Here is a 12,918-nt window from a genome sequence, read left to right as displayed (position 1 = left end):
GGTGTGCTTGCTGCCCTGTCTTTCCTCCGGGAGGGCTTCTGTGACACGGGGAGTGTCCGTCTGGCTCAGGCCTGGCCCGGCCTTGGACAGTCTTCACGGAGCCAGAAAGCAAGGGCCATGTGTGCCCTCAGGCCTCGGGCCAGCCCTACAGAGGTGGCTGTGGAAAGGCTGGAAACAACAGCTTTGGCGGCGCCAGACGGGAGTGCCCGGGCATGGAAGGGCAGAGGCCATGCTTCAGCTCCTAGAGGAACGTTTACTTCTTGTCTCTTTGTCCTTCTAGATTGCCCCTCTCCAAGAAGCTGCTGTGAACATTTGGCCGTTGTCCACTGAAGCCGACTGTTGGTTAGGAAGTGTGGGGAAGTCGAGAGAAGGCAGCCCCTGGTCTGAAGATCCTCGGAAATCAAGAGCAGGCATTTCCCCAGTAGCCTTATCTTCAGTCTTAATTCCCACCATCATGTATAAACTAACATAAATCATGCACAAGTCTACTTGATTGAAGTTCCACAGAATAAAAGGAAATGATTTTGCTATCTGGATGTTTAAATATAAATTCTAGCAATCACAGACCGTGCTGCAGTATCTGCCGTCCTGGGGGACCCATTTGCTGGCAGAGCCCAGGACCGAAGACGCAAGTTGCAAAACGTACTTTATGACACTGTTGTGTTTATTTTTTTTATTTTTGTAAAGGCCTTTATTTATTTGTCAGAGAGAGAGCATGAGAGAACATGAGCCGGAGGAGGGGCAGATGGAGAGGGAGAAGCAGGCTCCCCACTGAATGGGGAGCCCCATGCAGGACTCAGTCCCAGGACCCTGGGATCATGATCTGAGCGGAAGGCAGACACTTAACGACTGAACCACCCAGGTGTCCCAACACTGTTGTGTTTAAAGGGGTAAATGGTGCGTGCTTGCAGATTTCTGGGAGGACACATCATGAGGAGACCGCCTGATAGGGTTGAGGGGGAAGCAGTATATAGAGAATGCACCTTTTTATCATACAGCTTTCTCTATTCCTTTTTTAACCTGAGAAAGTATTGCTCATATAGGTTTTTGTCCTGAACTTCCTTGGAATGCCCATTTCTGTCACAGCTTTAGCTCCACTTATTTTTAAGTTCTCAGGAAGGATGGTCGTAAAGCTCTAACTATAGTGAACCCTGTCTGCTCTGTTGATTCAGCAAATAACTGATTGAGCTGTGCCTGGGCTCCACCCCTCCCTCTGGAATGTGTTTTCCCTGTAGTGTTTTCCCTTCTCTTCCTGTTCTTCAGAGTCTATCTCGGTTCTTCCTCTCCTACTCTTTCCTCCTTCTTCCCCCTTGTCTTCCTGTGTTAGATCTTTCCAGAAGATGTTGTGTCCCCACTGAGGCCAGTGTAAATGCTGCTGGCATTGGCAGAGCAGTATCTTTCCTGGTGTCCTTGGTTTTACTATCTTTCATTCCCCAGATTCACATCAGTGTTGTAATACAGTCAGTTTTGCCATCCAAAGAAGCGATGGCAGTGCTTTGGGGACAAACGAAAAAGGAGTCGTGTGCAGAGCCCCAGCTTCACCACACTTCGCACGGTGCCAGTTCACATGGTGCCAAAGCATCACACGGGCCCAGTCTGCACTGTTTTTGATGTTTTTTTTTTTTTTAATATCCTATAGGACTTCATCTAGAATGGGACTTGCTGGGAATTCATTTTGTAAGGAAGAGAAGAAAGCAGTCTATTTTCAGACACAGTGACTTAAAGATCATCTTAAAGGATTGAGGCTTCTTCGAATCCCCAAAAGCCATGCGGGTTTACATCCTTTAGGCCAATAAGAATAGTGAACACAATTGGTTTGAGAGGGTGAGTGGAGTTTTATAAGCCAAAGATGATAAAGCCCTAATAAGGAACGCAAATTGTTTTTACCAGATATTGCTTGGAATGAATGGACTATCACTAATGTAAGAATTTTCCTAAGTAACAGTAAAGTAGGTCTTTAGTAAAAATTCAAATGGTACAAGTTGCTTTTTCCACCTGCCTGTATATCTGGGAGATCTTCCTACATCAGTCCTTTGAGATTCACCTTGTTTGTTATGGCTGTGTAGTATCTAAATAGTCCTCTGTCAATGGACACTTACCACTGTTCTGTGTGTTTTGCTATTACAAGTAAGAGAGTGAGGCATATTCTTTTACGTATCCGTGCAATTTGTGTAGAACCATCTGTTGAATAAATTGTTAGCAGTGGAATTGCTCAAAAGTGACCTTTAGCTTCAAAATGAGAGCTGCCCTTTGGCTAGAAGTAGAGATAAATCCTAGAAAAAGTTGCAAACTAGGTTTGTATCTCCATTTTACAGAAAGGCAAACTTCAAAATTGCACTGCTGTTGTGTACCAGAAGAACTTGGTAAAGACCTCTGATTTTTTTTTTTTAAATTTATTTCTTTATTTATTTGACAGAGAGAGATTACAAGTAGGCAGAGAGGCAGGCAGAGAGAGAGAGGAGGAAGCAGGCTCCCTGCTGAGCAGAGAGCCTGATGCGGGACTCAATCCCAGGACCCTAAGATCATGACCTGAGCCGAAGGCAGCGGCTTAACCCACTGAGCCACCCAGGCGCCCAAGACCTCTGATTTTAAAGCCTTTGCTCTTTACCATCATTCAGCCTATCAGAGCTGTCCTAGCCAGGCAGCACAGAAATGGACTTCCCGTTTGTGACAGGTGGAGAGCTATGCCCATTGCACTTTCCTCCAGAAGGAAGGGATAATAGAAGGTAGCAGAAGCAGAGGGAAGGCCTGAGGAGGAATGCTGCTGAGCAATTAGTGATAGCATGGGTTTTGTGGGACTGATTCTTTGGTGTGCGATAAAGCCTTTACCTTCTTTCTACTCAGGTCATGATCCCAGAGTCCTGGGATCAGGCTTTCTGCTCAGCAGGGAGCTTGCTCCCCCCCCCCCCACCCCCAACTCTCTGCCTGCCTCTCTGCCTACTTGTGATCTCTGTCTGTCAAATAAATAAATAAACTCTTAAAAAAAAATTTTTTTTTTTTTAAGTGGTAAAGAGGGGCACCTGACTGGCTCGGTTGGTGGAGCATGTGACTCTTGGTCTCAGAGCCAGGAGTTCAAGCCCCACGTTGAGGGTAGAGATGACATAAAAAAATAAAAGTGAGAAAGAGATGGCATGTAGGATTCAATAAATAACTGCAGGCTAATTGAAGACATGAATTCAGGACCTACAAAAAGCATTAGTGCTTGGGGTACATTTTAGAGTGTGTTGCCTGACAAGGTCCAGTACCTTTGCCTGGGGCCTAGGAGCCCTTCCAGATCCGTGTTCCTAAGCCTGCTCTGGGCCGCTGATGCTTTCCCACCCCGTATTTGCAATGTTACGGATGAACAGATTGGACCCTCTGTTCTGTGCTTCGGAGGCTGTTGCCATGCACTGAAGATGTATGTATACTCTTAATTCAGAAGAGGCAGCATTTGTGCCCTGTCAAGCAAAACGGATTACAACAGAACTACTGTTTGTGTTCTCTAGTACAACCCTGATGGTGCCTAGAAACAGATCAGAGAACGAGCCCCAGGTTCATCTAATGTACCAGGGAAGGGGATAGAGGTCTTATTCCCAGAAGGTTTCTAGAGTGTAAGAATTATTCCTAAGGAGTTATAAGTCATTTTTGGTAGCTACAGGCCCAGGCCATGGGTAGATGGGGACCAGGGTGGGAGAAAGGCTATGATCAGTTGAGATCAGATAAATAGGAGTTTGGATAAATATGCAAGCTATTCTATCGGCATTGTGTGTCTGGTGATAATAAAAAGATATGCTGTAGGTAGAATAATTTCTCATCAGATTGGAGAAATATATTTATAGCCTGCTTCTCATTATATAATCAGAAGCTACTAATGGAGTAGCAGACAGTGATATGGGTAATAGCTTACTGTCACTTAAGTGAGTTCAGGGATGACAGGTTTCTTTCATGCATGAAATACTGGATACATTTCTTAAAACTCAGATATGGCATCAGATTCTAGTCATATCCTAAAGAAAAATCAGTGCAGTATTTCATTTATAGTACTCTATTCTGTGTGTGTGTGTGTGTGTGTGTGATGTTATTTGAAAAATAACTGAAAAGAATTCCCTTCAAATACAAAATCAATTTACCTTTTACCTCTTACCGCCCTTCAGTTCCCTTTCATTAGTACCCCCCATCACTTTTTTTTTTTTTTCCCCATCACTTTTTTTAAAGAATACTGGAATAAGATCTACAAGTCATTTAAGGGGCCTTTATTGTTTTGACCTATCCCTTGTCTCACTTCCAATTCCTTCCTAATAAGACAGCTGTATTGCCCTGTTCTCGTTTGGATAAGCTCATCTTATTTTTGCTTGAAATTGTTGAAAACAGGTAGATCTGATAGATTTGGGAAAGCCTGGATCTCAGTAAGTAATAGCATCTCAGTTAGTTATGAGTGGCATGGATTTCTTTTGGCTTGTTTGAAGTCCCAAAGTGTCACTAAGCAAGGTTAGCCATCCATCTAGGGATATAAATGACATTTTCAGACTGGTATTTGCTGACTGCACAAAGATAGACTGAATTCTAATTACAACTAAGCAAGATGGTTGGGGGTTTTCCTGTTTTACGGCTCTTGTCTCTCATTTTACCTGTAAATTTAAGACCCTGATAACTTAGATTCAATATTGCTCTTGTGTCCTAAAGTTTCTTTCTTTCTTTTTTAAGATTTTATTTATTTATTCGACAGACAGAGATCACAAGTAGGCAGAGAGGCAGGCAGAGAGAGAAGGTGGGCGAAGCAGGTTCTCTGCTGAGCAGAGAGCCCAATGCGGGACTCCATCCCAGGACCCTGAGACCAGGACCCGAGCTGAAGGCAGAGGCTTTAACCCACTGAGCCACCCAGGCACCCCTAAAGTTTCTTTCTTAAGTCTCAGCAACAGCTTCAGAATCCTACAGAGGTAAAATATATTCCTGGAAAACATCCAAAAGCAGATAACATTTACTTCCCTGAAAATCATGATCCTATCAAAGAAAAGCGGTAAGTACAACTGCTTTTCAGTAATTCTTTCCTCCACCTTAATAGGTTCTTCATCTGGATGGTATACCGGGAGGGGCTGGGAGGAGCCAACCGGGCAACCCAACACAACAACCCAATCCTGGGGCGGACCTCACAGCTGGAATTCCCAGGAATGCCTCCGTAGGTAATGTTAAACCTGAAGCATGTCCCCTAAGCCCTCATAGCAACGCCTTTCATTGGTTAATGAAACCTACGCCTTATGTGTACAAATGAAATAAATGCTTGCAGTGCTTTTCAGTACAGCTGGCAACTTGTTTAGATAAAGACCCAGGAAATGTATGAAAATACACAGCCTGGCCATCCAGTCAGGCTAGAGGGTAAATGCTCCCTGTGCCCTTTGCTCTGACTCGGACTGGAATTGTGAGGGAAGCCATCTCCTGCACCCCTCCCCCCCGCCCCCTTAACTGAGAGAGACAAGATTAAGCAGACACTGGAAATACATAAAATATAAAAGATGGATGTGGCTGGGTTCCTGTGCCCGTCTGACCTCCTCGCCCACACATCGTATCACCTCTAACTGCCGCCCAGACTAGGGAGGCCAAGGGTCTGGGTCTTGGGTCTCTGAGAGTATTTGGCAGTGAACCATAATAACACCATTACACCGAAAGCCACTCCAAGGAAAGTTTTTTTTTCCCCTGTTTAAATTCATATATGTAATTTTTTCCCCAAATGAGCTTTCACCCTACACAGTTTTTAACCCTACTTTTCAAATGTAGTATCTGCCGTGTATTTAAAGACTCGGCGTGTTGGAGGGGCGGGGGACTTAAATGGAAGTGCCCCTAAATTAAAACCAAATTTTGCTACTTTGCGTCTCAGAAAATGCGGGGTTCACTGCCCTGGTCCGCATCCCATCTGCCCCCTCCCCCTCTGGGTGGTCCGCTGCCTGTGCTGCACGTGGTGCGCCGCGGGGGCCCGCGCGGGGGCCAGGAGTGCCAGGTGCGCTCCCACGCCGCGGGGCGAGCCGCTTGCAGACTGAGCCCCCGCGCCCGCGCCCGCGCCGCCCGCCGCGCGCCCTGGCCCCGCCCCGCGCCCGCCTGCCCCGCGCGCATTGGAGCCGCGGGCTGTCGCTCCCCGCGCTCTGGGGAGGGGGCGCCGCCGGCTGCGCTCCTGCAGCAGAGGGCTGCACGCTGCTGGTGCGACCCGGGCTTCCCGGGCTGCCTGGGCGTCCAGCGCCGCCAGCGGACATCCCCCACCCCCCGACGTCGGCAGCAGGGTCGCCAGGAACCCCGGCGCCGTCGGTAAGTGAAGGAGGGCGAGGGAGTGTCCAGGAGCGGGGTCGGGGCTGGGGTCCTGCGCGGCGTGGTGGGCGGAAGGTCCCCCTGGACACCCGCAGTCCCGGCCGCCGAGGAGGCCTGAGTAGGAACCGGCAGGGGTCGTTTGTCTGCCGGAACCTCCAGCCCCGCGACCCTCGTCAGCGGTACCCACCCACCCTCTTCGCGTTACAGCTCATGCTGGCAGCAGGGGTGGCGGGGACCGCTTCTCCTTCCTCACCTCCTTTGCGGGAACTGTGATTTGGGGTTCCTGGCCATTGTAACTGCAGATAGCCTGCAGCCGCGCTCTGTTCCACGCCCCCGGCACTTTCCTTTTCGAGTACTTGGTCCTGCGCTCCGGCTCCTGCCGCCAGGCGCATCCAGTCGGAAGGAGGCGCCTTCCTCCGGGTGGCGGCTTGGTGGCCCGCGCCTGGCCCTGGGAGAAAGTCACAGCTTTCCTCCCGATCCTCCCGAAGGGTTTGCTCTTGGCCTCCGGGCTTCTCTGCTCAAGGGGGAAAGTGGCGTTAGACATGGGACTCTGTCAGGAAATGACAATAGGGACTTTGAGATTACCGCGACAATGAAAGTACCCTGCAGGTTAAGGAGCATCGTTTGCACGCGAACGTTCTGCAAGGTTTTAATGTTTTCAGACTGTATTTTCCCCCATTTCAGTTAGGTTTTTGTTTGCGTGTTTGTTTGATTTCTACCGTAACAGACGTTCACGTGAGCTTCCCAGGCAGTTGTCTCTGGGTGACCCAGGTTAACCTCAAATAGTACCATCTTAAACATGATCTAATTGCACTATTTCTGTTGTACATCCTCCAGTTGGTAAAAACTATCAGGTGCTGAGAACTCCCAAGACGTGAGAAGACTTGGCTTATGGAAGCATTGTGAGAAGACGGACACTGTACAGTGTTCACATTTTAGGTCCATCGCTGTTCTAGGATGACTTTGTCTTTCTGTCGGGGCATAGCGTATGTAACTGCCAACCTAAGGGAATATTTATTTAGATCATAAACTGATTTCCTGAGTTCCAGTCCCTTTTGTGGTTCATAGAATCAAGAGCTAACCAAATACACCTTTAACGCTGAAGGATTTACACAAAAACGTACAGGGAAAGAGTCCCCTCGCTTATTTTAGGATATACATCAACAAAAATTAATATGGCTTTTGTTAGATCATCACCTCACTTCTGTGTTCTTTGGTGCTGTCATACTATTCTGTGGATCAGTTTTATGTTTATAAATAACTAATCAGTTTGCCACTTGCATAGCTTATCAGTTATTTTTGGCTTTCAAATTAGTTCCAGAACCAAGAAAACAAAATACAGAGAATTTCAAAAGCTTTATTTTAAAATAGCAAGAATTCAGTCTGGTATTGGTTCAATTATGACTTGACAGGCTACCTTGTGGTTAAAGAAAACAATTAAAAATTTTTTGACTAGTGAATCTAGTGCAGATTAGTATCTCCAAACAATTCATTTTTCTGACAAAACTCTAATGCCTACATTCCGAGTCTGGGCTTCAGAAACAGGCAATCTGGTTCAATCTAATCTGTTACCTGCTAGTTGTATAATCTCAGGCAGGTTGTTTAACTCTCTGTGCCTCAGTTTCTTCCTCTGTAGAGAGTGATACCTCCACCTACTCATTTTATAATGTGGGGAAGACTAGAGATGTATGTAAAAGTGTCTAGCATATCCTAATACACAGGAGTTGCTCAGTAAATGTCAGCTATTCTTATCATTCACTCTTACTGGCCTTCGACTGTGTGCTCATGGAAAACATTTGAACAGTAGATACTTAGCTGTCAAAATAGCTGAAAAAATGTCAAAATTATACAACTAAATTTAAGAGGGGAGAATGACAGTGATGTTAAATTTCCCAAGAGTGTGTATGAAAAGTAGCACCTCTCTGATGGAACATACATTTTTAGAACAGAAACCTTATGGTATAATGGAGAGAACATCGGAAAGTCAGAGTCTTCTGTGCTAACTCTGGCTGTGACCTTATCTAACTGTAATGGCTTTCGGCACCCCAACTACCCACCCTGGAGTTCGTTTTCTTCATCTTGCTGGACTTGAATGATCTTTAAGATCCTTTGCAGCTGCAGAATTTGCATGTAATAAAAATCACCCTAGGGCGCCTGGGTGGCTCAGTGGGTTAAGCCGCTGCCTTCGGCTCAGGTCATGATCTCAGAGTCCTGGGATCGAGTCCCGCATCGGGCTCACTGCTCAGCAGAGAGCCTGCTTCCCTCTATCTCTCTCTCTGCCTGCCTCTCCATCTACTTGTGATTTCTCTCTGTCAAATAAATAAATAAAATCTTTAAAAAAAAAAAAAATCACCCTAGCTCTCTTACCACTTTGCCTTTCATTGTTTTGTTACTGTCCTCTGTTGTTAACTTGGATTTGAACTACAAACATCCATAAAGACAGCACAACAAAAGATTGATACTGGATTTGCAAGTAATCCAAGTTGAAGTTTTAACAAAGAGATCAGAGCAAAGTAGACTCACATTGTAATCTTTTTTATATTTTTTATTCTGCAGTCATTTCAGTAGATTATTAGATGGGAAACGTTCTTGGTAGAACAATATACATTCAACTGAAATCTTTCTGTAGGAAACAGTAGGTTGATGGTGAAATAAAATACACTCTTTTTTCTCTCATCAGGTTGGTCCTTAAATAAAACAATAATCTATCCAGTAAAGGGCTTTCATGAAGAAATTAACGAGAGAAATTACAAGTAAGAGAGAAACTAGGAATTGTACATTGAAGAAACCACCTCCAACAAATGTATGGAGTAAAACAAAAAGAGTGAATACATCTGGAAGAAATTTTACTTAGTATATTTTTGCCCACCTTTTTGTCATAAAGGCTGCTAAGGAAGAGAGAATATAGTTTTCTAGAGAAAGAACGAATGTGATGTAAAAATGGAAACCACGGTTTCTGAAATTCAAGTTGAAAGCAGGGAGGAGAAAAGACCCACAGAAGTTAGTCCTCAAGATGAGAGGCAGGAGGGAAGATCATCAATGCTTTGCTTCAAGAGAAGAAAGAAAGCAACCAAAACGATGAAGCCCAGAGCTAGCTCTGAAGCTGCTGGTACGGCAGGAACGCGTCCCCCAGAAGCAGGAGCTTCCGATCAGCCACAGCCCCCAGGCAGGGCCTGGGCCTCAATCAAACGTCTTGTAACACGCAGAAAAAGGTCAGAATCTTCAAAGCAGCAAAAGCCCTTTGAGGCTAAAGTGCAACCTGAAATCAGTGCTGAGGATGCTGATCTTTCTAAGAAAAAGGCCAAATCTGGACTTAAGATTCCCTGCATTAAATTCTCAAAAGGAGAGAAAAGAAGTAATCATTCCAAGATTATAGAAGACTCAGACTGCAGCATCAGAATCCAGGCAGAGGCTGAACATGTGGATACAAAAGCTCTGGCCCAATCAGATGAGCAGGCAACAAAAACCGAGTTGCCCCAGGATGTAAGTAAAGACGGCTCTGGGAAGGGGGGTGATGAGGTCTGCGAACCAAATGTGAGCAACAGCACAACTACGGCTGGAGAAAAAGTGATCTCAGTAGAACTTGGGTTAGATACGGGGCACTCTGCCGTTCACCCAGGAACACTAATCCTTGAAAGAGATACGGAAATGATTGAGGAAAAACAAAGTATTCAACCCCAGCAAGCAAGCCCACTTGAAACTTCTGAAACAGAACATCAGCCTCCAGTGGTTTCTGAGGTTCCTCCCTCACCCACAATCCCAGATCAACAAATTGTGGAAGATGCCGGAAGCAAGATCCTAGAGAGTGGACCAAATTGGGAAGAGCACGAAAGTAGAGAGATTGTAGCCGAAGAGAGTGAGCCAAAAGATACTGAATTGAGCCAGGAATCAGAGCTGAGAGAAAATGAGGTCACTGCAGAAAAACCCAAACCAGAAGAAAGCAAAAGAATGGAGCCAATTGCTATTATTATTACAGACACTGAAATCAGTGAATTTGATGTTAAGAAATCTAAAAATGTCCCTAAGCAATTCTTAATTTCAATTGAAAATGAGCAAGTGGGGGTTTTTGCTAATGATAGTGGTTTTGAGGGTAGAACTTCAGAACAATACGAAACACTCTTAATAGAAACAGCTTCTTCTCTTGTCAAGAATGCTATCCAATTGTCGATAGAACAGCTGGTTAATGAAATGGCCTCTGATGATAATAAAATGAACAATCTTCTACAGTGACTTAATTTCCAGATCATGGGAGGGGAAAAAAAAAAAGCTTCCTGCTAAATTATTTTGCATATTTGTGGCATTTTGCATTCAGTTACAAATGAGAGGCTATCATCTGTGGAATTTACAGGTATAGTTCCAGCCCAGAAGTGCTAAAGAATTAAGTATGTAAAACTCTCCTACCACGGAAGTGCAGTCACTTCTGGATTTTGGAGGAAGTTAGTAAAGATCACAATGGAAGTGACATATGGGGAGTAGCTAAAATGACATGTGGTAGTTGGGGTGCTTAGGAGGGGGAAGCTGTGTTTATTGAGCACTCATGGTATGCCAGAAACTCTTTAATATTCTCTGATGTCACAAAGCCTTGTTTCCTTTTGATAGTTTAATCCTGTGTATAGGTTAACATCACATTGGATTTTCAAAAAAAAAATTTTTTTACAGTGCACTTTTATGTTTAAAATGGTGAATAAGGTGAGCTATTTTTGTGAATGTGTGATTTACAGTTGTTACACTCATAGGCAGTAGTCTTACCTCAAAAAAAATATATTGCCTTTTCCTAATTTCAGCAGAATGTGCATATTTGAATCAAATATGAGTGTTTTTCTTGTCTTGCTTAGATACCGTACAAAGCCATTCATAATTTATTTCAAATAGGCAAATAATTACCAAGTGCAAATGTGTGGAAATGGGCCGTGCATTTTCCCTCTCTGTCTTTCTGCCTCACATCCATTTCTGCATGGGGTCATCTGCTGAAAAGTTAGAGACAAAACCCAAAAAACTAAACAACAGCAACAGCAAAAACAGGAAGAGTAAAATGCTGTTTTCCATCCAGGAGAAGGCAAATTGCCCAAGTAAAATATGATCCCAGATAACATAGGATTCATCTTGCAGGACTGCTTCTCTAGAGACCACTTTCATCCACCTCTCCCCAAAGAGGGAATTCATAGCCAGCCTGGCAGTAAAAGTCCCAGGAAATCATAACAACTTAGTGAAAATACTCTTCACTTTTGACCAAGAATGAGCCAAGTTCATGGTTGAATAGAAAGTGAAAAATTATTGTTAAAGCACATTGTATTTTAAATATCAGTATTCTCTTGTTGTGCCTATGTGTCAACAGACACCAGTAACCTACATTTTACATGGATTTTGATAAATAACTTTTTCATCAGTATGTTCAATCCAGTTAATCCCTTACCAAAAAAAAAAAAAAGAACTTAATGTAATGATGAGAAGGGCTTATTTGCATTTTATCTGGTTATTTAAATCATCGATCTCATCAACAATTGCCATATTTTTTGAAAAAGTAGTTCCATTTCAATCTTTCCTTGTGTGAAATGGCCATAATACCATAACACACTTCCCTACCTCACAGGTAAAGGTCCAAATTGTTTAGTCCCCATTGTCTAAACTGAGAGACAGCATGACTCTGACAGTAGATGAAGTATAAAGAGCTTTCCACTTGAGTTGCAAAGCATTTGTTAAAGAGGATTTGTCCATTCTTGGAGAAAAGAGTGTACATTAGATGATTGTAAATGACCTGGTGACTTCTTGCATTATTTATGGATTACATATAGAAAGTATGTGCTGATTTGTCCTGTAGAACCTTCTTTGTTTCTTGCTGTGAGTACATCTTGAGACCTCTGGCAGAAAAACCTAATCTGACTTTGGAACTGAACCAAATAATGGATATTATTAGCAAGATTCTTTGCTGAAGTACAAAATTATTCCCCCAGACTTTTCTACCTTCACGCGTATAACCTTGGGAGGAGAAACCCACAAAAATCCTTCAATTTAGCCACACAAAAGTGGGTTTTCAAAACATATGACCCAAGAAATGAGTTTCTTTTAGTAGTATAATTTTCAAACATAAAAAGAAGACTGCTAAGTCATTCTCCCTAAAAATACTCTTTTTCATTCACTGTATGTGGTGCTAATGGACTTGGATGGCTACCAGCAAATATATTTAAAAGTGAAAATTTTTTAAAAATCTGACCAAAGTTCGTGCATTTTACAGTGTTTTAAGGAATCCTGTCTTCATTTATTGCAAGAATGGCTCAAGTCAATATACGTGCGTTGTAAGTTTTTCAGTAATCTCTCATGAATGAATAAGTATAGCACTTACCAGTGATTGCAAATATTTTGGAAAGCTTATGCATATTTGGGAGTTTTAAAGAGTTATGAGATAAATATGTGTAATTAGTTATTTATGTTAAGGTAAGAATACTTTCTCTGGTCCTGGGTTTCTACTTTTTTTTTCCCCCACTGTGGTTTGATACATATTTTTTGGTTAGACCGTATAGTATAACCAATTGTATTTTGTGATAACATGTGTACCCTACCTGTTTTCATTTTTAAGTGGTTCCTCCTTAATCTTTTCTATTGAAAGTATCTGGTGAATTAAATAAATAGGATTTCAGTCTGAAAAAA

The 12,918-nt window shown here is 43.5% G+C and overlaps 2 protein-coding genes and 1 long non-coding RNA gene across 4 annotated transcripts in view; 2 read left to right on the top strand and 1 right to left on the bottom strand.

Annotated features, from left to right (window-relative positions):
- Positions 1-530, top strand: part of MTHFD1 (methylenetetrahydrofolate dehydrogenase, cyclohydrolase and formyltetrahydrofolate synthetase 1) — a 56,711-nt gene extending 56,181 nt beyond the window's left edge. The window contains exon 27 of the mRNA XM_082734152.1: positions 225-530. Coding sequence (XP_082590278.1) covers positions 225-245 — 21 coding nt within the window. The 3' untranslated portion in view covers positions 246-530. The remainder of the gene's footprint in view (positions 1-224) is intronic.
- AKAP5 (A-kinase anchoring protein 5) lies at positions 225-12,918 on the top strand. Of its 2 annotated transcripts, XM_082734178.1 has the most exons (4): positions 225-897; positions 1,640-1,824; positions 5,042-5,159; positions 8,954-12,918. In XM_082734178.1, exon 4 carries the CDS (start codon positions 9,214-9,216, stop codon positions 10,501-10,503), a length of 1,290 nt encoding a protein of 429 aa, XP_082590304.1. In that variant the 5' UTR covers positions 225-897; positions 1,640-1,824; positions 5,042-5,159; positions 8,954-9,213; the 3' UTR covers positions 10,504-12,918. The 2 variants fall into 2 exon arrangements, with proteins under 2 accessions (XP_082590304.1, XP_082590305.1); XM_082734179.1 differs by lacking the exons at positions 225-897; positions 1,640-1,824; positions 5,042-5,159 and adding an exon at positions 5,974-6,273.
- Positions 537-3,878, bottom strand: LOC309866422. Its single transcript, XR_014312646.1, has 2 exons — positions 2,581-3,878; positions 537-2,371 (listed from the first exon to the last, which is right to left on the bottom strand). It is a non-coding gene; the product is annotated as an uncharacterized lncRNA (long non-coding RNA).

Source organism: Mustela nivalis (genome assembly GCF_964662115.1).
Source record: "Mustela nivalis genome assembly, chromosome: 6".
NCBI classification, from domain to species: Eukaryota; Metazoa; Chordata; class Mammalia; order Carnivora; family Mustelidae; genus Mustela; species Mustela nivalis.
This window is presented reverse-complemented; position numbering and strand designations above follow the sequence as displayed.

What these genes read in the sequence shown, in the direction of transcription:
- AKAP5 (XM_082734178.1), top strand. Translation starts at nt 9,214, where the DNA reads ATGGAAACCACGGTTTCTGAAATTCAAGTTGAAAGCAGGGAGGAGAAA.